Source organism: Phoxinus phoxinus (genome assembly GCF_949152265.1).
Source record: "Phoxinus phoxinus genome assembly, chromosome: 3".
NCBI lineage: Eukaryota > Metazoa > Chordata > Actinopteri > Cypriniformes > Leuciscidae > Phoxinus > Phoxinus phoxinus.
In genome coordinates this window covers 30708158-30733395 of record NC_136878.1, presented here as the reverse complement: position 1 = coordinate 30733395, position 25238 = coordinate 30708158, and the positions used below count along the sequence as shown (strand labels likewise).

The window sequence follows — 25238 nt, the reverse complement described above, 5'->3', positions numbered from 1 at the left end:
ACTCTTTTTATTACCATAAACTAACTCCTTAATAAATTCTCACTGAGGACAGAATTCTGTGGTGTTGCCCAGATGAAGTTGTTTTTTAACACACACAGTCAGTAAGAGAAAAAAAAAAATCTATGAAATAGCCATCAGTGAGTGTGAATCTGAGATTTCAACACCTCGTCCATTTCTGAGGCGTTTCATCAGTGTTGGTGTGGTGAATAGAGGAAGTTGCTCTCCAGACTGCTGTGTATAATGGAAAAACTCACTGTCAATATCTATGAGAACTGACATCTTCATGCGCACATGCAATGTGTGTTTATGAGTAAACGATAGAGAAAAAAGTGTGTGTAACGTCTCCTAGAGGAGCTGCATTACCCTGAAGAGGAGACGGAGAAGAACACATAGCAATGTCTCAATAAATATTTCAGCTGGGATACTCTTCTTCCTCCTCCTCCTCCTCCTTCTCCTGCAGTCTAGTCTAGCAGTGTGAGATAAAGTCCAGTTCTGCTGGATGGCCTTGCAGTGTTCTGAACTCTGACGTCTGCATGCTTTCCACTCGACCACATTATGCAGTTTCAAACCAGAGCGAGCTGCTCCAGCACAAGGACATGTGCTGATGACTGTGTGTCTCTGACTTATATTTGTGCTTGTGAATTCCTGTAGGGAACATTTGAAGTACGGTTGCCAAGTGGAAATGCACGCAACTTGGAAAAGCCGTTTTTGTTTTGAAACCACTGCAGGAAAATATTAAAAGGGCTCTGTTGAGATGATTTCAGGCTTTCGTTTATGTGTGTTGTTGGCTTGTTTCGTTTTTTATATAACTAATATCCTGCTGCACATTGTCAGTGGCTGAAATGATTCAGCGCTTTGATTTAATTTTCTGTGTATACTTTGAGATCATGTATATTTGTTAAGGGTTTATGTGTGTAGTACTTAAGTGATTATAGTTGCATAAAAACATTGATTCTTTGGAAAGACTTCCAAAGAATTACATTGGAAATACTTTCATAACATTTAAAAACATTATTAGAGTTGCTTGTAAAGGCAAGTATTGCTATTACTGTTGCTAATAATCTGTGTTGTTTGAATGTTTTTCAAATCCCCTTGTCCTAAGTATTAAACATAGGGAGACCCAAGACCATTCTAGGCACAAGAATATGATTTAAAAGCTCAGTGTTGGGATATTTTCTCATGGGCTAATAACAAAACAAGCCAAGAAACCACTCAGAATACATCAGCAACCCCATAGCAATTCTTCAGAAAATATACAACATATAATGAATATAAGTTAACATATACCATAACACAGCATAATATAATTATGCTTAACAGATAGTTTTTAATGATAGTCAATGTTCCAAAATACTTATTTATGTTGTTTCTTAGTGACTTGAAACAATATTGTATGTGCATCAACACAAACTGACATTTACAAACTTATATCTTTTTTTGTTTTGTTACAAATTTTTAATTAAGCTCCCATTAGTCAACAATAGTTAATGTATTAACTAACAATCATCCATCCATCCATCCATCCATCCATCCATCCATCCATCCATCCATCCATCCATCCATCCATCCATCCATCCATCCATCCATCCATCCATCCATCCATCCATCCATCCATCCATCCATCCATCCATCCATCCATCCATCCATCCATCCATCCATCCATCCATCCATCCATCCATCCACCCGTTTCCAATTTTAATTAATAAAACTGTTCATTGTCATGTTAACTCAGGTCCATTATGTAATATTAACAGATTAACAACCTAATAATAACGTGTTAGTAAATGTTGAAATTAACATACTGAGATTAATAAATGCTTTAGAATTATTTATCAATGTTAATTCATATGAACTGACATAGTTTACTAATGTTACAAGTGGAACCCTATTGTAAAGTGTTACCCTATTGTCTCAGCTAATCTCAGCTAATTACAAAAAAAAAAAAAACTAGATTATTTAAATTATTTTAAATATAAGCCTTAATATTTTAGTATCTCCTGGTTGTGACTTACTGTTCTTTTTTTCTTTGTATTTCTTTCAGTAAGATACCGTTTTTCTGACGAAACTGACGTAAGCGTCAAACACCCACATTTGCATATTTGATAACTAGCACTGAAGCCCTCCATGAATACATATTAGTACATAGATTATTTGGTATTACATTGTGTCATTGGGTCCAATCAGATATAGATGCTATAGATCGCTGTATGCGAGTCTTCTCGGATCAGTTTTTTGATGAATCTGTAACTGCGCTGATGTGTGCGTGTCTGTATTTGTGTGTGTTTTCTCCTCCTCTCCACCCATCCTCTCAGGCCCTAGAGTAGGAGGCGGGTCACAGCGAGTCCCATTCTCCTAAAGTTTTTAATCTTTTATAGTGGCATTGTACGCGACTGAACCTCCTCTCCTCCCCTCCTTGACTCCCCGTAGAGCACTAGACCACCTGCACGTCGCTCTGGCCGGGCCCTGCAGCTCCAGGCTTTGGTAGCGCTGAGTTGATTAATACACTTCCTTACCCCCATTAAGGAGCCCTTAACTGCCTTTAGCACTCTTACTTTTTAGCACCCCTCGGGTTGCGAGCCCCCAGCCCTGCCTAATCTCCCCGCAATCTTACAGATCACAGCCTCAGCGGCCCACGTCTGCTGACGCCTAAGAAGAGGGGTGGACATGAGAACCAGGGGGGGCCGAAATAGTGGGGGTGGCATACAAAGTTTTTTTGGGAGTTCACTTTACTCTGAATTTGAGGCCTAATCCAGTTACCTATTTTCTGTCAGCCAAGCGGAGGAATAGCAAGAACAAAACCCACATTCAGAGCTTAAGAAGCTTCCAAAGATTTCATTCAGGCCTGAGCGGTCCCGGCTTAGGGCCCCAGCCCCAAGGGGAAAAGAGCAAGTGGACAAAAAGCCCAGTGCGCTCAGCCTTTCTCTAAAGCACCACTTATTTTTGTAAATGACTAGAATCCTTCTCCTAACACTTTTTTTTTCTCTCTCACATTTCTTATTGTTGCTTTTTTTTTTTTTTGTAAAACGTTCTGGGCTCGAGAGAAAGGGAGAGCACTTCGTCAAACATTCAGACGCAGCAGCTTGTGGGAGGTGTTTTTCTTTTCATTTCTTGCTCTTTCCATCTCTCCGTTTATTCTTTTCTTAAGTGCCTGCAGAACTTTAAGTGTCAGATCCTTGTGGAGATGGCATGAGTTTATTGAACGCTCGAGAACGCCATCGCTTTCATACACCATGTACGCTATGACCTAACACGAGAAAAATAAAACATCCATTGACACCAGGCCTCTGCTTTACATTGTTTCGCAACACACACGTTCTGCCTCTTGTCGCATTTACCGTGAAATGATTTCCAAGGCAGTAACATTTAAGTGTTAGATCTGTTAGCTGGAAAATAATGCTGGAAAATAAAAGGATGGCCTTTATGGTTATGATTGAAATGTTATGGGTTGACGTAAACCAGCACAACACATTGGACCTTGTTCATGAAACGCGAGCATAACTGTAAATCATTCACACGTCCATACATGCAACGGTTTTACGTGCAGTTTACACATACATTTGTTCTGCTCATGTTTCACGAATAAGGATCTCCATGAATTATAGTTTACAAATTTTCTTTTTACATGTTTTCTTTTTTCTCTTTTGATGAATTATCATCACCACAAGCACATGCCTAAAGTTACTAATTAGCATACTATACTGCCAAAATATTTCCACATATGGGCTTTTCAGACAGCCTAAGTATAATAATAAAAAATAAACACGTGAGACTTATTGTAGGGTTATTTGTCAATTGTAATTTATTCCTGTGATGTAAAGCAAAATTTTCAGCATCGTTACTTCAGTCTTCAGTGTCACATGGTTATTCAGAAATCATTCTAATATTCTGATTTGCTGCTCAAGAAACATTTTTATTATTATTATTATTATTATTATTATTATTATCAGTGTTTAAAACATTTGTGCTGCTTAATATTTTTGTGGAAACAAGGTTCTATGATGAATAGAAAGCTAAACAACATATTTATTTGAAATGTAATTAAATGCATCCTTGCTGAATAAAAGTAAAAGTCTTACTGACCCCAAACTTCTGAACAGTAGTGTATACAGTATATCATTTTAGATTAATACATTCATGTTTTAAAGGCCACCAGGAGTTTTGTTTAAATATAAAATAGGCAGTATTTAACATCGTGTTTGTACACAGGTTTAGTGCACAAATATGTACACGCATATTTAGTGAAGGAGACCCTCTGTGATTTGAACACGTTTTTTTTTTTTTTTTTTTTTTTTTTTTTGACCAACTACAACTTTTAGTAGTATGCAAAAGAAATACCTCTCTAACTTTCAACAGTACATATCTTGAACAAACTATAAGTTGTAATGCTTTATCAACACATTGCATATGATTCAGAATGAGAGCATATTGTGTTGTGCCTAAAAGGTGCTCCAAAATCATATAAAGGTGTCACCGATGGGGCATTGATGGGACATGAGCATCGTTTCAAGGGGTTACTGCTGGTATTCCTACTTTGTGTACCTCTACTGCGTCCTTCGTCTCCACAGAAACGACATCCATTATTTATCCCTCGTCTTCTCTCTCCTGTTCCCCCGGGGACGAGAGGAATCCGTGTTTTGGAGATGTACTGTTTCCCAATGCCTGGCTCGTACATCCCTAACCTACATGTCTATTAGATATGGCCCCGCCGATTCGGAGATGTCAAGAGACTTGTATTCTGGCTCGGGTTGTATCAGCCTCAGTCAGTGTTCCCGTAGTTCAGGGACACTTCTGGAGGTCCTCTGTGTGTATGTGAACTCTGGCCTTGAAGACCTTCCACATAACCCACATTGCCAAGACAAGCGTGGTGACCGGACGTGCCTTAATTAAACTTCTGAACTGGTGATATGAGCGTAGCAGAGGTCAGAATCACAGGTTACGAGGTTCTTTACGAGGTTCGTCTGCTGTATGCGTGAGTGTATTTATTTATTTTGAGCTCCACTGACTTATGAGCTGGGGCATCTGTTAGCACAAGTATATATATATATATATATATATATATATATATATATATATATATATTCCTAATGTGTTTGTTTTGGTGGCTTAATGCAAAGCGTTGTCATCATATATGGAGTATAAGTACATGCATAAAATAAATCAACCTAGTAAACTTAAGCTTATACTTTGGATGGCAAATGTTTCAGTAAGGTTGCAAGAATATGCCCAACTTGTGACAGTTGTTTTCTTTAGTTGTAGACATTTTTTTATGTATTTGATTTTGCTCGCTTGCATAACTGAAATCAATTTGTTTTAATGCTCCTACGGTACTTGAAGTAACTTTGTTTTATTTACTCAGCAAAGCCAATTCTTACTCACATTTGGCACTTGCAGGGAGTTTGTTATGGAACCTGGTAACATGATTCATATAGACCTCTGTTTATCTTTTAAAATTACAGAGTGATTTTGTATATTATGAAACCTAGGAAAAAAGCACGATTAACTAACTATTGGCAAAGAAGATTCAATTGTGTGTGTGCGATTAATATATATATATATATATATATAGAGAGAGAGAGAGAGAGAGAGAGAGAGAGAGAGAGAGAGAGAGAGAGAGAGAGAGAGAGAGAGAGAGAGAGAGAGAGAGAGAGAGAGAGAGAGAAACGAGAGAATGTGAATTGTGTATCTGAGGCAGCTCTCTCCGTGTGCCTGTATGTGCGTGTTGTCCTCTTGTTATTTTTGCATATGAACTGCTTGTCAACCCTTGCCACTGTCTGAGATCTCCTCTCTCTGAAGCTGTGCATTGTAACCGCTCTCAGGGCGAATCCAGCTGTAGCTCCGCTCAGATGTCTGCTCCCAATCTTCCCGTTAGGTCAACCAAGAAACACATCCAATCTGCTGTCAGAAGCCAAACCAAGGGCCTTCACAGCAGGCCTTCACCACCAAACGACACACAAACCACTGTCTGTGCCTTCTTCCCCCTAACATCAATTAAAGCGAGGCAGTAATTTAATCTGACAATCACAGGCTTTGAGTGAGACAGGTTGAGATGTCACAGAGATGACCTTTCTGCCCACATGCAGCCAAGAGCTGTCTTTTGCCTAGGCCTTTGTAGTTTGTTAATGAGATATTGATTTGAAACAATGCACTAGCAAATTTTGCCGAGATTAGCTCCATGCTAACAAGGTCACAGCACTGTGACAGTACATTCTCCTGTTTATCAGCACCATACCTCCACCTCCTTTATTTAAGAGCCCTCTTAGGGGGTCTGTAACCCCCCCAATGCCTTTTTAATTTCCTGTTTTCCCTAAGCATGTTGATATTCTGTCCACATCTTCCCCGTTGGCCTCGTTTGTCATCTTACTGGCTTTCGGCGGGCTTGCTAGTCGTTAATTACTTGTGATTTTCAAGTCATCTCCTTGGTTCATGTTCTCTCCCCCCTTTCCCCTCCGCTAGATATGGGGGCTCTCGCCACGGTCACACTCTTTTCTGAAGGAGCACCTTGTCTGGAACTGGCCAGGTGTGGACGGAAAATCTGCAGGAAGTGAGTGCCAGTACTCGTTTTGCCAGCCCGAGACGTCTAGTGTTCCATGCACGCTAGCGGCGCTATCAGGAAGTCCACGCGCCGCCATGAAACCCAGTCTCAGCCTTATCCGAGTATACAAACCCAGCACTCACACTGCCAACTTTCAAATCCCTCAGCATTATCGGCTTTCCCAGACTCCTATTTCTTACTATCAGTCCGCGGTCTCTGTAAACGCAAGCCATGTGGAGCTAGCGACAGGCTAACGGACGTTTGAGGCACTTAATGTGAATCTCGGCAAACACCTGGAAAGTAGGTCCACATTCTAATGGCTCCAGTGATAATACAAAACACGCAATTACCTCCTTGGATTGTTTAACGCTTAATCGTTTAACTAAATGAAAGTAATACCGTGCCCTGCTGAAGAGGTACCACTGGTCATTGAAGTGAGCTGAGAGGACTGTTTGCAGAGTGTTTCAAGAAACATTTCGCACGGTTAATTCTGACTGTTTGGGTGGGCTTTTTAAAGGTAATCTGTGGACCTGCTAAATATGAATTAGTTACAATTTGTAGCTTGCAATGGTGTAGTTGAGACCAGCTCATTTGAGTCAAGACCAGAAGAGAGGTGATTCAGAGTCCAATGAAAACATGGTCTTGGACTCAAGACCAAATCTGAATCTTATTTTCATGGTCTTTCATCAAGCTGTGTTTGCTTAGTTTGGAAATACTCGAAAGACTGCCTTACATTAATTAGGAAATATTTGTATTTGCATATGACTTCTTGCAAGATTAAAGAGAATCATAACATTTCACTAATGTTGGTATTGTGAAAACCGTAATTTTGGTAATGTGATATTTAACTAATTATTAATTATATTAATTAACTTATTAATAGTTAGTAAGGTAGTTAAGTTTAGGTATTTGGTAGAATATGGTCATGCAGAAAAAAGCATTAACAGCCAATATCCTAGTAATATGCATGCTAATAAGCAATTAGTTAATAGTGAGAATTTGACTGTACACTAAAGTGATACCAAATAGTGTAATCATTTTTTGGCCCTGATTCTGAGATTCTGGATTTTGGTGATACCGTTGATTTAAATTTTTTTTTTAAATTTTTTTTTAAAGCCACATGCAGGACTTTTTACTCATTTTAGCAATTATTTTAGCTGGATACTAAAGATGATATAAAAAGATTTACATTCTCGGTCAAAAGTTTGTGGTCAGTGCTTAATAAAATAACTTAAAATTTTTATTCAGCAAGGGCACATTAAATTCATCAAAAGTGACAGTAAAGACTTTTAAATTGTTTCAAAAGATTTATATTTCATATAAATACTGTTCTTTTCTATTCATCAAAAATTCTATTAAATTTTCAGGATTTGCCACTTGTCTGTTGCCTTTCTACCAGACTCTCAGTAGCTGGCTAAGCACGCTATTTGAGCGACGTAAACGCAAATTAATGATACAATTAAAATAAATATCTGATCATCCTCCAGTGTCACTATTTACATCTTGTATCATCTGTAAACTCTTGCGTTACCAATGCAACCACGGACGCATTTGTATTACATTGCAAAGAGCGGCCGTTATCTGCCCCACAGTGGAAAATGAAACCATATCCGTACCGGCTGGGTCGGATCGGCTTGGAATGGAATGGTTAAGCAAAGAGAACAGTTCGGCCCAACGGTTGAAAAGCGGCTAACGAGTGGTCTATTATAACAGTATATGTCCATTAAAGGTGCAGTAAGCGCTGAGAAACACTTGATATTTGAAATCAACCCAAACAAACACACCCCTCCCTTTATTGCTCCGCCCCCAAAATGCACAAATACGCAATGCAAAAGTGGATGTCTCTTTAGCATAGCTGAAGCGAAGCAAAATAAAGTAAAGATAAAAACATATATAACCAGAACACAACTACTGTAGGGCTGTCACTTTTGTGAAAAAATCCTGTTAGATTTTTGAGACATAAGTGTTCATTGAATCGATTGTAAAATCGATTTTCCATGTCTAAAGATGTTTCCATTTTCAACGCCAAATATAGGCAAATCCACGGACAACTAACAGGCATCGCATTAGGATGAACGTAAAGAGGGTGCTTGAGACGAGCACAAGTCAGCAATATTTCTGATGATTTATTGGTGTGAAGTTTCGTGCACAATGACAAACAGGAGTGCAACATTCTCGAAAAACAATAAGCAGAGTGGCCTGCCATAACATCAATGAAAAACATTACTGCAGGCTTCAACATGGCTGTGTTTACGATTGTCAAACAAATTTCGCCTACGTAGGCGATTGTAGCCCGAATCTGTATCTGTATGCATGAGACTGAATACCGGCAGAATTCACATTTTTGTTGTAAAAAGAGACACATTATGCAGAAGTATAATTTGCTGGTATGCGTGTTTGTCAGAGCCTGCAGTTGCTGTGTGACGCGCGTTCGCTGCGGGCGTATCGTGATGAGCTGGACGCGCTCCGAGAGAAGGCGTTCCCTAAAATCGATTCCCTATTTTCGTTTTCGAAACTTGTGTTGGTTGGTTCGGTCGATTGTGCAATCGATTTTCGAACGTAAAGTGACAGCCCTAAACACAAAAGTACATACCAGCAATAGTTTTTTTTGTTATTCGCGAGCAGCACAACAGCTCCAGACAAACAATGATTCTAAAATTACAACAACACCATATCTTGGTTCTGTAAAACTTAGCAAAGCTAATGTTACTCGCATTTTTTTTCACGGATATTCCTCTGACCGTTTCTCTTTTGTAATGTCTCTCAGCCATTTCTCTTTCTACAGTCTTTCTTTAAATCTCCATCCTGCTCCACTCTCTCTCCTCCTCCATCATGAATGCATACGCCCCCTACTGCTGATACGCAAGTGTGTTTTGGTGCTCAGACCAATCCACTTTCAACAGCATTTCTCAGAAATCACTTACTGCACATTTAAGGACCAGAGTCCACCTCCTGAGCCGCTTCAAATGCGGACTGCGCTGAGGTAAAACCGTTTGAAGAAACTGTAGTCCATGTGAATAGATACACAAACAGTATGTTTTTATTTTTATATATATAAAAAGTCTAATCATGTTTTAGTGGATCAACGTTATTCAGTTGGATTTAGACTGCTTATAAAATTATTTTTAAAAAACAGTTGTAAGCAATTTAAAGTAAAATGTGAGATATGAAAAAAGATATTTAAATAATAAACATATATAAATAAATAAATGAAATAAAAATAAAATAAAAATAAAAAATAAAAACAAATTACTTTCTTGAATAACATATTAATTTAAAATTGTCAAAAAGTACAATCCAAAAATTGTGACGGACATTACTTCTGTGTGTGAAAAGTAAAATAGTAATATAAATGTTTATTAATAATAATAATTACCTTGTTAATTCATCACACTGGAAGTAGGAGGTCCAAATGAGCTCATTGCATTGTGGGTGCAAATACGTTTTGGCACTGTAGTAAGTCTTCTGGATATTGTTTGCATATGGACAATTCCATACAATGCACAGTATACGTATTTAATAAAAGTACAGTAGTATTGTAGTATGCTGTTCCAAACAGCCAGTGAAAACACTGAATGTTTATGTGGATCTACTTCTACTGTTCATTTTCTCAGTCTTGAACTGTGATGCCTCTGCATAATAGAAAGAGAGACTTTCTGCTTTAAATAGGCATAAAACGGTTTATGTATTTGTCTGGAAACTAACACGAAGGCGGCTGTTGGAAACAATGTGTTAAAATAGTTTAACAGCTTAAAAAGTCGTGCAGTGTAACAGAGTGTCCTACAGTGTGACATTTTTTTTTTTTTTGCATGAAGTATTTATTATACTAATTGAGATACTACTTGAAATGTGTATTTTAAAAAAAATCATTTGTCACACCATAGGACTGCAGAATTTAAAGAGTTAGTTCACCCAAAAATTTAAATTAGGTCAATAATTAATCACCCTCATGTCGTTCCAAACCTGTTCCTTTCATCTTAGGAAAACAAATCAAGATATTTTGGATGAAATATTAGAGCTTTCTGTCCCTCGATATACAGCTATCACTTTGACGCTTCAAAAAGTTCAGAGATTGTAAAACTAATCCAAATGAATTGAGAGGTTTAGTCCAAATTATCTAACATAAGGCTGAGTAATTAATGACATCATTTTCATTTTTGGGTGAACTATGTTGATTGAAAAGGCTAAATAATTAATTAGAGAAATTAGAATGAAAGGGTTACCAATTACATTACGATCAATTAATCAATAAATTAATATAGCACAATTATTTCCTATATACACTGTAACGCTTTAATGTATTTTTTAAAGTCCCCGTGTATTCAATAATTGTACCCCTTAAAACTCATCTTTGATCACCAAAATTACATATTGAAAAAAAAAAGCTTTGCCTTAAAACAGCTTGAATATAACTCTACACCCTTGCCTCATTTAGTATACGCTGTTCTATGAATATGCAAATGATCCCCGCCTCCACTCACTCACTCCAGCTCAGAGATTCACTCGTTGTCGATCACACGTTGACGTGATTGGTTACGAAGTAGTTTGTGAGTTCAGAAACACCAGCGATTTCAAACCGCGATTTTGAGACTGGTTTTAGTTCACTGCAGTTTTAAGGAGAAAATACTCGGCAATCGTGCTAACTTATGAATTCACACAAGGTTTGTCTGGAAGCATATTAAAAACACCACATAGACATATAAACAACATTAAAAGCTTGATTTTCACCACAGGGGGACTTTAAATCCTAAGGTAATATGAACAGTCATTTATAAGTAAGGCATTCATAGGTTGGCTTTCAGTTTGTCCACCCAACAGGAGACGAGATGAGAGCTTGTCATTAGTTTTGCAATTGCATTTGTTGACGTTAGCAATGCAGAAAGTACACGCTTATTTTTAAGAAAGAAAAGTGAATGTCCATGCATAGTACACAACAACAATGAGACATGAGCAACTGGTCTGCTCACTCTGGGAGTCTTCTAAGTCTTGCACATGCATGGACGAGATGAAGGCTGACAGCGAGAGAGAAAGAGAGAGAGAGAGGGTGAACCTGTCACCAGGAACTGGTCTCTATGGGCATATTGTTTCGCAGGAGCTAATTAACCCTAGGAAATAATTACACAAATATGCAAATGCTGTTTAGATAAGTGTGGGCTCTATCAGAGGAGGTAGTCAATCATAGGGGAAGGGTTGGAGGGAGGCGGTGGTCTGTGTGTGTGCTTGCGTATGCGTGTGGTCCAGGTGTCAGACTCTGTGCTGGGTTGATAAGGGGAGGGGGATGTTACCTGGTTTCATGTGGCATCACCCTTGTGCAACAGTGGAGATTTCATTTATTGAAACGCACTCACACACACGTATGCACGGACAGAACAACCCAACGGTCAGTCTTCTGTTTTGCTTCACCATAAAATAACCTTCCAAGATGCACATTCATCTAGAATGACAACTTGAAATCACACTTGTAGTTTGTAGATTCGGTACTTGATTCGGTCAATGTCAGATTGTGAAAAGAGATATTGTTAATAGTAGCTGTAGTGTTTGCTATCGTACTACTATTTACGTCATGATTTTTTTTTTTTAGTGATTAAAAAACTATCTCACCTGCCAGATAAAAAAGCTAAAAGCATCCAGGCATTTGGTCAGAATGCTATATATCATTTTTTCCCACTACATCTTTAAAGATAAACGTTGTGAATGCTAGGGCATCCACAATAAAAGTATGTGTTTACATAATTTATGTGTGTGTACTGTGTATAATATAATATATAGCCTACAACATAATTATACACAGTACACTAAAGACACACGCATGTATATATTTACGAAAAAAATGGTATTTACAAATTAACCATTTCATATTCATATATAATATAAATTATGTACAGTATAAATGTATATACATGCAAATATTTCCTAAATATTAAAAGAATAAAAACAAAATAATTATACGCAGTACACACACATACTGTATATTATGTCAACACAAACTTTTATTTTGGATGTGGTTAATCGCGATTAATCGTTGACCAGCACTAGTTGTGAACATTGCAATGAAGATTAAACGGCGTTGTAATTTCTTTATACTTCTTTTTATATTTCTTTATTATTGTACCTTTTTTATTTAATTAGCACAGAGACTTTGCCATATAGACACGGGCAAGCAGAACTTTCTTTCCAAAATGTAAACAATAAAAACAACCTAGCTTGTTGTTTTCCCCTGCCCGCACGGCCTTGGTTACATCAGCAGAATAAAAAAAGTAGTTTTTTAGAAAAAGTTCTTACATTTTGATGAAAGATAGCAAAAAATTGTTTTTTTTAGAATATCATGTACTGATTAATTGTTTACAATAAGCGCCAGGGCCGTCTATTAAGTGAGGGCATAAAAACAAATTACTGGCCACTACACCTCTTTGTGCCCGAGTGTCCATGCTTGCTCGTGTGCGTGCAGAGAGCTTTATGAATATGAAATGCGCTGCGCTGCGATGATGACTCAGCTTTGGTTCTTCAAAAAAAGCTTTGATGTCTAAGAGTGTGAGAGAAAATCGTCCCCGTTTTCACCGCCCTGCACCCACCGCCCAGCCGTCCAAGGAGATCTGGGCTCAGCGCTTTCCGCCAGTTGCATCACGCCATAACCCCCCCTCCTCCCACCAGCCTGTTTATTTACTTTCATATTTGTGTCCCCTCGCCAACACAAGCCATCTCGGTGACAGGAAATCTCTTCCCTCCTGCCAGCTCCTTCAGCTCTAATTCACTTATTATTGTGCTTTTCAAAAAGCTAATCAATGTGGGAGAGCTGATGCAAGATCATGAGAAAAAGGCTAAACGCGGGGCAAGGCTGCAAAGTTTCAGAAGCGGATTACGACAAGGCCGCGCTCTATATATCACGCAGCTGTGTAGCTGATGCCGCATTTGTCGTTTTATGTCACCGACACCCACGTTCGCTCACTTGTTGCTAGAAATTTTTCTCTAATTTAGTTGTTATTCTGCATTTAAACGATTGCCGCATTTGCAAACAAACGCACAGATCGATGTTGCATGCGCCTCTCTCTCTCTCTCTCTCTTTCTTTCTCTCTCTCTCTCTCTCTCTCTCTCTCTCTCTCTCTCTCTCTCGTCTCGCATTCGTAGAGCGTTATAACCCCAGGCCAGTGTTAATTACGAGTGTTGTGTTCGTGCCCTGCTTGTGTGACCTTCCCATGTAGGCCGATTATGTGTTTATCGCTCGTATAGAGGCCGTATTGATCAGTCAGTGGGGTACAAATTAAGATATAAACTTGACGTCACACAATCTATTGAGTTTTGCATCGGAGGCCTCGCAGTATGCAAGACTCATTGATTAAGATAAATTTAACTGAGTGAATGTGGCTGTGTGCGAGTTTATTGGGTGCACGTCTTCAGGCATTCTCTAACTTAAAGAGGTCAAAGCTTCTTTATTTAGTTTTATAAAAATAAAATACTTTAATAAAATATATCCTACATTCTATTTACTAATATATTTTATCCTATATTCTATTTACTAATATATTTTATATTAATATATTTTTAATAAAATATTAGTAAGTTAATAAAAATGGGGTGTCCACGTGATTTTTGTCATAATAACAAATCTTTTTTTTTTTTATTAATAAATTGTTTTATAAATAGGTGCCATGATCATGTAAATGTGGGTGGTCATGTGTTAATGTATCTGTGTGATATCAGTAGGCTGCAAAAAAGACTTTTTGCACATGCATTTCAAAAGTTTATTTTAGTCCAAAGGTTTTTTTTTTTTGGACTGGAGGGTATTTTTAGCTTGTATTTTGAAACATCAAGGAAAATTGTATTTCTCATTAAATTAAACCTTTAACTTCAATTATTCTCACTCTGACTTTGCAGGAAAACAGCTCTCCGGAGGAACACACACTTTATGTGTGGGACCACTTCATCTCTAAATCACTCGCGAAAAACGTCTTCATCGTGGCACACAGCTATGGCGGCTTGTCATACGTGAATTTGGTAAGTAATTGTTGGAGGTTATTATTATGAAATCCCTTCCCCTCCACCATCTCAACACACACAGTTGTCTCCACCGGTGGGAAAAGCAGCAGAGAAAAAAAAGAGCAAAATGATTAAAAATAAATAACGCTTAGTTTCTTTGAGAAAGTGCTGCTTTTGTAAACAATCCAGTTCATCTTTGTCCTAAGGCACTATTCACTTCCTTGAGTGGGAGGGAGGGACGAAGGAAGAATAAGAAACTGCAAAACTACAGCTCTGTTAAAGCATGTTGACAAGTAGGCATAACATCAGATCCTGAGAGAAAAGAAATAGATATCATGCTAGAAGGGCAGAGTACATGTTAAAGTCAGAAAGACAGAAGATACACATTTGAATCTTACATAGTCTCTCATTGGACTTAAAAAAACAGCCTTTCTCTTTTATGTGAATGGTTAAAGGGTTAATGCACCCTTTAACCATAAAGGCATCGTTATTTTTAGGGCCTTTCATAAGCCTCACATCCATTGAATTTGTCATTTTCTTTACCGTAGCCTGTTCAAAGATGGTTATTGTTTTCCCTCACTGTACAGTAAATCTTAGGATCTTTTCATCAGGTTAGAACATTGTCCTACATTAGCATTCATTGTCATACATTGCATTCTCTTAAATAGTTCCAGTGTTTAAAGAACGTGTCTTTAAGAAACTGGTAGTAGTTGGGAGTGTAGTTTCAGTCCATCTGTCATTTGAAAGGGTCAAGGACATATTTCTGGAGACTCCAGATAACGTTTTGTAGTGAAATTTGTGCCACTAGATTCGGTTACACTTTATTATAAGGTGTCCTTTTTACTGTTTATTAATTATACATTTATGTACTAAATGTTTTTTTTTTTAACTAAATATACTAACTACATAATTAGGGTTGGGGTTTGGTTTAGGGTTAGTTACTTGTACTTATGCATAATTTACTGTTATTACTGTAGTAACTTTGCAATATACAGTAGTCTTATTATTAGCTACTTTTTCAGTGTTCCTGTACATTGTCCTTGCTTTCATTAAATTGCAGACATTATTCAGATTTTCCTCTTTTGTATTTTCATGGAAAAAAAGTCAGTCATACATGTTTCGAAAGACACAAAGGGAAATAAATGACCAAATTTTCAATTTTGATGAACTAACCCTTTACCTTAACCTTGTAAAGTTTTCAGCTATATACCCTGTGTTACATCACCTCTGGGGTCAAGGGTCAGGTATCTTGTCACAATCTCTACTAGTCTAGGTATGCGCATTGTAAGGACAGAGCACCCTGTCTAACCTTTGACCTAACATAAACTCACACTTTCTTGCTTTCTCACACACACACACACACACACACACACACACACACACACACACACACACACACACACACACACACACACACACACACACACACACACACACACACACACACACACACACACACACACACACACACACACACACACACACACACCTCTTCATGAAATCACTTTTCATGGAACCATCCCACTTTTCTTAGAGAGAGAGGGGAGGGTGGAGCGGATGGCCGCAACTTAGCATTCCTCTGATAATTCCAGGAATATGTGTTTTTATCTGAGGCAGGAGTCTCTCGGTTTCGTAATTTGAATATAACTGTTAAATATTTATGTGGCGTTGTGGCCGTGACAGCCCCTCGCTGGTGGAGGCATGGCGGTCTTCCTCCAGAGATCTGTTTAGCCGTCTTTCTCTGATGCATTCCTGTTTTTTCCCCTCCCTCGCTTTCAAACACACACACAGGCGGGATGCTCACTTAAACACACTATTTCTTAAACAAACCATGCTCATGCCTTTCATTGGTTCAGTTGTTTCTGGTATGGAGTGGCAGGTAAATTCTGATAAACTATCGGAGAATAACTTTGCCATCAAACACAGATCATCTGTATAGATATTATGAGTGATCATGCATAACATCCCAAGTTAAAGTTGATTAATAATTTTTGCTGCTTGACATACTTATTGTTTTGTAGTTTGGTAGATGCACCTATAATTCCATATCTTAAGGCGAGACACTACAGGTGAATAGGGTACAATTTTTAACTAGCAGATATCACCATGAAACTTTCCCAGTTGATTACCTACATTAAGATGAGAAAAAAGTTTATTACAAGTTTTCTGTAATTTAATGTTTAAATATGCAAATTAGGCTATATCTAATTAAATATGCACTCATTCGCATATATATATATAAAAACGAAATCTAAATATTGGATAAAGCCAGGTTCAAAATATTTTTTTCATTGTGTTCACATATTAGAGATTTCGGACTTGGAGTATGAGAGAAAAGTCATTTTGAGAAACGGGCTTTAAAGATTTATCAGCCAATGAGATTTTACTTTCACGATTGGTTGCTGATAAAAAGGAAATGACCATATTTGGATCCGACAGCATTGATTTAGAACGCCAACTTTCGTTGAATTTATGAGAAATCTACAGACCCAAACAGACAAAGTGTAGTAAAATAAAGACCTAAATGTGTACTTTTTTTTCACTACAATTCTGAAAGAAGACATATTATTGAAGACAAATATCCCAAAATCTCAAAATTGACTAGTGAAAAAAGAAAAAAAAACAATGTTTTTGCCTGCTGTGTCTCGCCTTAACCAGACACAATGCGATAAGATAACAGCTTCAAACAATCTGACTGTCCACACCAAATGCGACACGACTAAGAGATGAGACAAAGTCAATCAAAAAACACAGCCAATCAGAAGAGCGCGTGGATGGGCTCTCTCTACATGCACACTGCGCTCGCAACTGAATTAAGCACATAATCAAAGTTATAAATTTACTAATTTTTTAAATTCTTCATTTATTTTTAATTTTTAGTTTGCTTTAGTTCTTTTAATTAATTTTCAAGATTTGAGGTGACATCTATTTTCACTTTCAGTATGGCTATAAAGGTCATGCAAAATTATAACTCTTATAATATTATTCAAAACTCACAATAATTTATTGTATTTTTTTTTTTACATTAAATAAAGCACATAATCAGTACCTGAGATTACCATTGTCATAGTTTGCATGTTATTTCAGCCACTATGTTGCAGAAATAGAATCCCCTGACACTCGTCACGTATCGCTGTCGTGGCTGGTTTGGATAAAAACTTATTATCATGGAAAAGATACCTTCTGACGCGTGTCGCGCCATCGTGTCACTTCTGGTTAGGACACGGTGTAGCTCCTCAAGTGAAACTTAAATCAAATGTTCAGTATTTATCTCATTATTATTTACTTATTTTCATTTTAATGTACTGACTAGTACTCTAAAAAATAATCTCCTCCACACCCTTCATTGGCAGTAACCCTATTTAATGAGAGGGCAGTGCATGTGACTTGTAAATAGGTCTTAAGTAATGGCTCAAGGTGAAGAAATGAAAGGCCAAGATTTTAGCTCGTCACAACAGATTGCTTGAAAACAGGCCGTCTGTGGCTTAATTAATGCTCCCTTTAACTCTTAACGAACACGTTTCTGATCAGGCACATCAAACACTGTCCGATTAATGTCTTCAGCATGTTGGCTCTCCCTCTTTCTTTTCATTGAAATTCGATTTCTTTTCGAAGGCAGTATGTAGTAATTACAGATACATCAAAGTGTGCCTTTAAGTAAGAGTGGTGCGTCAAGGTTGGATAGCTTTATGTCAGGACTCACTATTCCATCTTTGTGTTTCTGTTACAACAGTCTCTGTTTCTTGTCATATCTGTGCCATAAATTCTGAGTTTCTACTGTATGTCTTTCCCTCTTCTGGCTCTGAATTCATGTAGCTTCACTGTATGCACCGAATGTGATTGAACTTCTCGACCATTGACGAAGTATGTGCTGTTTGTTTGAAGGTGTGTAGTATAAATACATTACCGGATTTACATATACTACATCCATCATGTTGACATTGACCTGTGGCTGTGTTCATTGATCTATGATAAGTAATGGAAAATGCAAAGAATTTAATGATTTTGGTTCTGATTCATCTGAAAGATTCTGGTTACTTAACAGTTTCATAATCAAAACTATGTATTACACAACATTACTATACAAACTAAATTCATAATGTCCATATTTAACCACGTCATCATAAACAAACAGCAACTCCACTGATTTAAGTCTCACATGCTATGACCCAAACATTCTTGATTCACTAAAAGAACCGACTGATTAGAGTCATTTGTTCGGTAATCGGACTACATTAGTTGCGCAGAAAGCATTTGATTCACTTAAAAGATCAGACTCCTTTGAATAATTTGTTCTGGAATCGAACTACACTACTTATAATGGATGTATTTGCACCACTAAAAAGATCAGACTCTTACGAGTCATTCGTTCGGGAATCGGACTACACTGATTGGGCCGTCAATTTCACATTGTATATTCCGTCGCAGTTTTTGTGGCACATTGAACAAATATGTGCACTTGCTTAAACGACAGCAAACAGTAATTTAGTGTGCTATTCTGTCCACGTCGACGAGAACCATTACCTGTTCTACACATTTTTTTTTTTTTTGTAACTCCACACAGTCCTCTGTGCCCATGGACTAGCAACATGTGCACTTCAGAATCTCAAGACATTTCTTTTTAAAGTCACCATTATAAATGATTTGTCTGTGCACATCATTATTTAAAAAAATAAAAAAATCTGCCCCGTTTTCTTGAATCAAAACAACTTCCCTTCCCACTTGCAACGACATCTCTTCTCTGATGGCGTTACTTTCACGAGGGTGGGACAACTCACTTGAGATCACAGCAAGTGCAAACAACAATGATCCAATCAATTCCAGATGGACAAAATCAAGTCCAGCTCTACGTTTTTTATGTATGAAAGCAGTTTCATTCAGATATACGTCACAAATATGAACGCAACTTCCGTGTCATGCCTACCTCTGTTTTGTTCAATAATAACCTTCACCAGAGCGAGGACGCTCTGAAGCGTTTTTTTTTTTAAATAGTTCAAAGTTACTATCAGATTTAATGTTATTACCTTGACAAACTATACATCATTAAAAATATATAAGTCTCACGTTTCAGTATTTGACCACTATTGTATTCTGAGAAACTTATAGTGACAGTTATGTCTTAATTTGTGTCAGGATTTATGTAATGAAAAAATGAGTCGATACCTTTAATATGAATTATGAGCGTCAGCTGCTCCATTCAGAAAAAAACTCCGGTGCTGTTGTCTTGAGAACGCGTGACAAAACAACGTTCCTCAGGGCTTTTGGCTCAAAAATGTGCAGATTTGGAGAAATATTGATATATTATCATAGGTTTACATCATATTTCTATAGACAGGAATAATATTTATTGAATTTATATCCAAATGCGTCGATGTATACATAAAGAGCGCTGGATACTCTGATGTACTGTGTTTTCAATCCATACAGCAGAATGAGGGCGCTCTATGCACAGTTTTTTCCAAATATGGGAGCACACGAAGAAGAACAATAACCTGTGACCTTCCAGGACGTCACTGACATAAACACAGCTAACGTTAGCTTTCAGAGATCGCTATAACATGCAGATAAAGATGTTTTGAAGACAATAAACATGATTGCAATGATATTTGATTTACCTGTGTTCTTCGAGCCATGTCAGGTATTTTTATAATAATAGATTATATGTATAATATCAAATCATATATTTTCTGTCTGATTTTCTTTTCTGAAGCCAAATAAGCTCATAGAAGATTATTTAAAACACTCGACTTGCACTATAAAGTAAGTTTGGAGCACAAACAGGGTTTTAATCTCATAAATTGTCGTGTATTGATGGTGTGCTAAGCTAACATGCTAGCTAGCTCTCTAGTTGCACCTGCCATCTAGCTGTTATTTTTTATGATTTTTTTTCTAAATCGGAATGCTTACTGAAATATTTCTTTATTTAAGAAAGGCATTTGATACAGTTTCAAATGTGAAGTGAAGATTATGAAAGAAATTAGGGGGTGAAACACCGTGATTAGCCAGTCGTTAGCGATTATAATGGAGACAAAGGAAAAGAATATTTATGGCCATAAGCCGGCTGGAGATGTGTAAATGTGTGCAGGAGAGACTGACACTGAATGGGGCTCGTTTGCACCACAAAACAATAGAGACAATAGACTGAATAGATGCTAATAGATGACAATAAACACAAGTTTGCATTTTAGAGTCAATTCTAAATAAAGTCATTTGAGATGATCTTGAAAAACATTTAACAAAATACAGAGTTTTAGACTTATCACCTTCAAATTTTAAATATAACATGGTCAGACATGTGTCTTTAGCTGGAGTGCATTTCTAGAGTGCTGACGGGCCAACTTCAATTTAATTTTCATGAAGATGTTTCATAAAAATAAATTTCTAATAACTTACACAACTTTGAAGCTATTCATATTTTTTTTTTCATTATGACAATAATTCATTCTACATTTCCAATAAAGTGCCAGGTGTCAGCTTTCAAATGAGACCATACTTGAGCTTTTAGGACAAAGGGTCAATTAATTGAATCTTTTTTAGGTTGGGTATGCTATTTCTGGGGATTTTTCAAAAGTGGCGCTGAAGGCTAACAGGATAAACAGCTGTGGTACCGTGTTGGCTCGCCACTTGATGTTTAGTGTGAAATCTCAGTCCTGGATCAAAATCAGCTGTGAACCATTCATCTCACCTGATCATACCTGTCCCATTTTCTCATCTTTCTCCATGTGATCTTGTTTGATTGCTGCATTGACTGCTCCTGTGCTTGCTTTCATCTGTGAGTCTATCTGGAGCCCTGTGGGAACAGCCATCAGGGCAGAGCTCATCTCCGCGTAACCTTCCTGACTCTCTGCCAGAGCAAAGAGCAGCCGGATTGGAGAAAACGGGGCGCGTTATGTAATGAGTTATGCAAACGTACATCTGCCTCCCATTGCACCAGTGTGTGGTTGCCCACAGCTTTGATGAAACAAATGGATCAAATGTACGTGTCATCATGTGTTGTGTAGCATAGGTTAGAACTTTGCGTTCACACACCTGTGTTTGTGTGTGGACAGAGTCTAAGTGTGTGTTCACACTTGGCAGGTTTGGTTTGATTAACATGAACTCTGTTGCGATTGCTCTGTGCGGTTCATTTGAATAAGTGTGACTGCTGGCATCCAAACCCTGCTGCGCACCAAACAAGCCCCACCACTTCCAAATGAACTCTGGTGCGATTCGACTCCAACTTAGACCAAAGACATCTAAACGAACCAAAAACAGGATGTGATGTCACAAGGTGTGTCCATAAAAAGGATAGAATGCTCAAGAATACCTGGTTCCTCATCATAGGAGAGATGTCGGACCAAAAACAACCAAGAGATTCGAACTACAAGTATACTTCACTTCTTCTTAAACATTTCAACTGCAAGTAACAAGCAATAAGATATTAGAAGTTGTTACAATGTAAATATAGTCTTTGCTAAAGAGCATCACTATGCATTTTTACTTTTACGGCCAGTGTGGAAAAAAAGGATTGAGATGCATCAGAGCTCAGTTTTTAGATATCCATTTGATATCTGAGGTGTTGCAATCTAGACACCAAGGAATTGTTTTTTTCTTCTTTACCTGAATCCTTCATCTTGGCTGTAGAAGGCAATTGAACTCTAGAATACAAGCTTTCTTATGCTGCCTTTCGTTTCTAACGTTTATGTTATTCTGGTTTCTTGATACTTTAAGACTGCGGCCTTAAACAGCTCTGCTGTCTGTAAAACCTTCTGCTTGGACAAATGGGTATCTGATATCTGGCTGATTCACTTGCTGCAGACTGACATGAAATATGAAATATTCACAATTGCAGAGATTTCTGTCCAGCCCTGCATTTAATATTAGAGTCTCTTTTTATTAAATAGTGGAAATTTGTCTGGAGGAAAAGTCAATTATTTATTTTGATTTGAGTGATTTATTTGTAAAACCACACAAAATTACCACAATCGACAGCCCTAAAAAAATTACTTCTCCTTCAAACAATATATAATATACTACAATATACAGTACCGTTTAAAAGTTTGGGATTTGCAAGATTTCTTAAAATGTTTTTGAACAAAGTTTCTTATTCTCACCAAGCTGCATTTCTTTGAAAAAAAAATACTGTAATAGTAATATTGTAACATTTAAATAACTGTTTTCTGTTTTAATATATTTTGAAAAATGCAATTTATTCTTGTAATAACAAAGCAGATTTTTCAGCATCATTACCCCAGTCATCAGTCACATGATCCTTCAGAAATCATTCTAATATGCTGAACATTAATTAACCTCTTGAAGCGCATTGACCCACCTTATTCGTACTTGACGTCACTTTGTTTACCTGTGTTTACATTTACTATATAGACTACTGTCTACAAATATCAATGATGTTAACATATTTTACATCTTTTGAAAGGTCTATGGGCTTAGTGTCAATATGCAGTCTCTGTAATACAATCACTTGTGGTCCGAATTATTGGTAAATATGATTAAAAATGTCTGTAAACAAATCTGCATTGTTTACCCTTTTGATCTTTCATTCAAAAAATTCTCAAAAATCTAACCTTTCATTGAAGTAAAATCATTTTAATGATTTCACTTTATTAAATATGCTCACCTGTTGGCCATAATTATTGGCACCCTTTTATTAAATACTTTTTGCAACCTCGTTTTGCCAAGATAGCAGCTCTGAGTAATGTCTGATGAGTTTGGAGAACAACTGACAAGAGATCAGAGACCATTCCTCCATGCAGAATCTCTACAGATCCTTCAGATTCCCAGATCCATGTTGGCGCTGCTTCTCTTCAGTTCAGCCCACTCATTTTCTATAAGGTTCAGGTCAGATCAGATTAATGCTTCTTTCTGAATACAAGCATTCATTTCTTAAAACAAAAAGTGTTACTGACTCTAAACTTTTGAATGGTAGTCTGTTTATATATAAACTAAAAAGTGGATGAAGTTAATCACACCAGTACACAAAGTCTTCATTAATTGTATTTAATGGAAAAATGTGATTCATTAAGATTAATTCAATTATTTAACTGGCATTAATGTGATGCCTTCGCTTGAAGCTCAGACTTGTTGATATCGGTTTGAACGCTGTTGATCAGGTCTATCAGTGTGTGATGGTGAATGTATGATTTACACCACAGACCAAGGCTTTCTTCTAACCACTGCATTGTTGGAGAATTCTCCTGATTAACAACACACAGTCTTCCCAGACGCTTCACTCTACCTGTGTGGCTCATTTCTCTAGCTTGAAAAGAGATCCTGACAATCAACATTGTAAAAGATTTCCCCCACTGTGGATTGTCTTTTTCCTCTTTACCTCCTCCCAGGCATTGTTTTCTTTATCTGCCTGTTTGTGCCATTTTCTGTTATTTATTTATTTATTAATTTATTTGATTTATGATGGGCCGCTTCAAACCCAATCTTTTCCCTCCTGGACTTCTGTTGTGTGGGATTCACCAGAGAGAGAGAGAGAGAGAGAGCTTTGACTACAATTCGATGTATTTCCGGCTCATTTTGTCATTAATTTCTGTTTGTTTTTAGAAGATGACGAGCAATCTAGCACGCACAGATTGTTGGTGGAGAATGGAAACCCTTCTGCATTCGGCTTTTAATTGATATGAATTTGCCGTCCAGGTGTGTTACGCTGAAACAGGGTCACAGAGGGGGTGGAGTTCTGTGTGTGCTTCGAGAAATTACTGTAGCTTTCAGGCTCACTGTCTACATACACACCAGATCTGTTGCATGGTATTTTTTTTTAAGTACCATGTAAATACCATTGTACAGTACATGAATATGGTAGTGGTAATAATATGGTAATATTATGTTTATCATGAAGGAAAAGTGTGTGTCAGCTGTTTTGGGTTAAACGAGTTTTGATGCTGCTCAGTAAATGTTGTGGGACGTTTTTATGAGTATGTCTGTTCATTACAGATCCACCTCAAGAGAACATTATATTAAACATATGGCACCTTGGTAAAATGAAAATAGTAGCTGCCTTTTATTGGCTATATAAAGACAGTATAGACAATGTATCTGCTAAATATCACAAAGAAGAACAGATCTCCAGGCAGCTTCTTCTGTCTTATGAGCAACTCTTTTCTTCACACACATCTACTTCAATATTTCACAATGTCCAATTCCAAAGCACGTCAATGGAGCTTATTCCTGTTGTATTGTAGGGCAGTTATGTTGTTTTGTGGTGTCAATGTCTTGTGTTGTATATTTTATTTTGCTTATAGCATAATTGTGTTGGGTTGTAGCACATTTCCTTTGCTTTTTGCATTAGTTATATTGTGTTGTAGAGTAATTCTTTTGGTTTGTGGTTTTATCTGGCCTATTTCCATTTTGGTATGTTTTGGCTTTCATTTTGAAGTTTGGTTGGCTTTGCTAATTATTTTGTGTTGTGGCTCATTGCCATTGTATTGTGGCTTACTTCCGTAGTGCTGTATCATTTTTTCATGGTGTTCTGACTTATATCCATTATCATTGTTTTGTGTCTTTTATTGCGTTATTGTGGCTTATTTGTGTTGTATGTGGTGTAATTCGTTTTCTGTTGTATTACCACTTATATGTATTGAGTTGGGGTTTATTTCCATTGGTAATTATGTTCCTTTGTTGTTTTAATCTGATGTGCTGGGGGGTTTTTTGCCTTAAAGAGATTCACCCAAAAAGGAAAAATTCTGCCATCATTTTCTCACCCAATTTCTTTCTTCTGTTGAAA

At 37.3% G+C, this 25238-nt stretch overlaps 1 protein-coding gene across 1 annotated transcript in view; it reads left to right on the top strand.

Annotated features, from left to right (window-relative positions):
- Positions 1-25238, top strand: part of arb2a (ARB2 cotranscriptional regulator A) — a 178068-nt gene that overhangs the window by 74411 nt on the left and 78419 nt on the right. The window contains exon 8 of the mRNA XM_079607028.1: positions 14405-14524. Coding sequence (XP_079463154.1) covers positions 14405-14524 — 120 coding nt within the window. The remainder of the gene's footprint in view (positions 1-14404; positions 14525-25238) is intronic.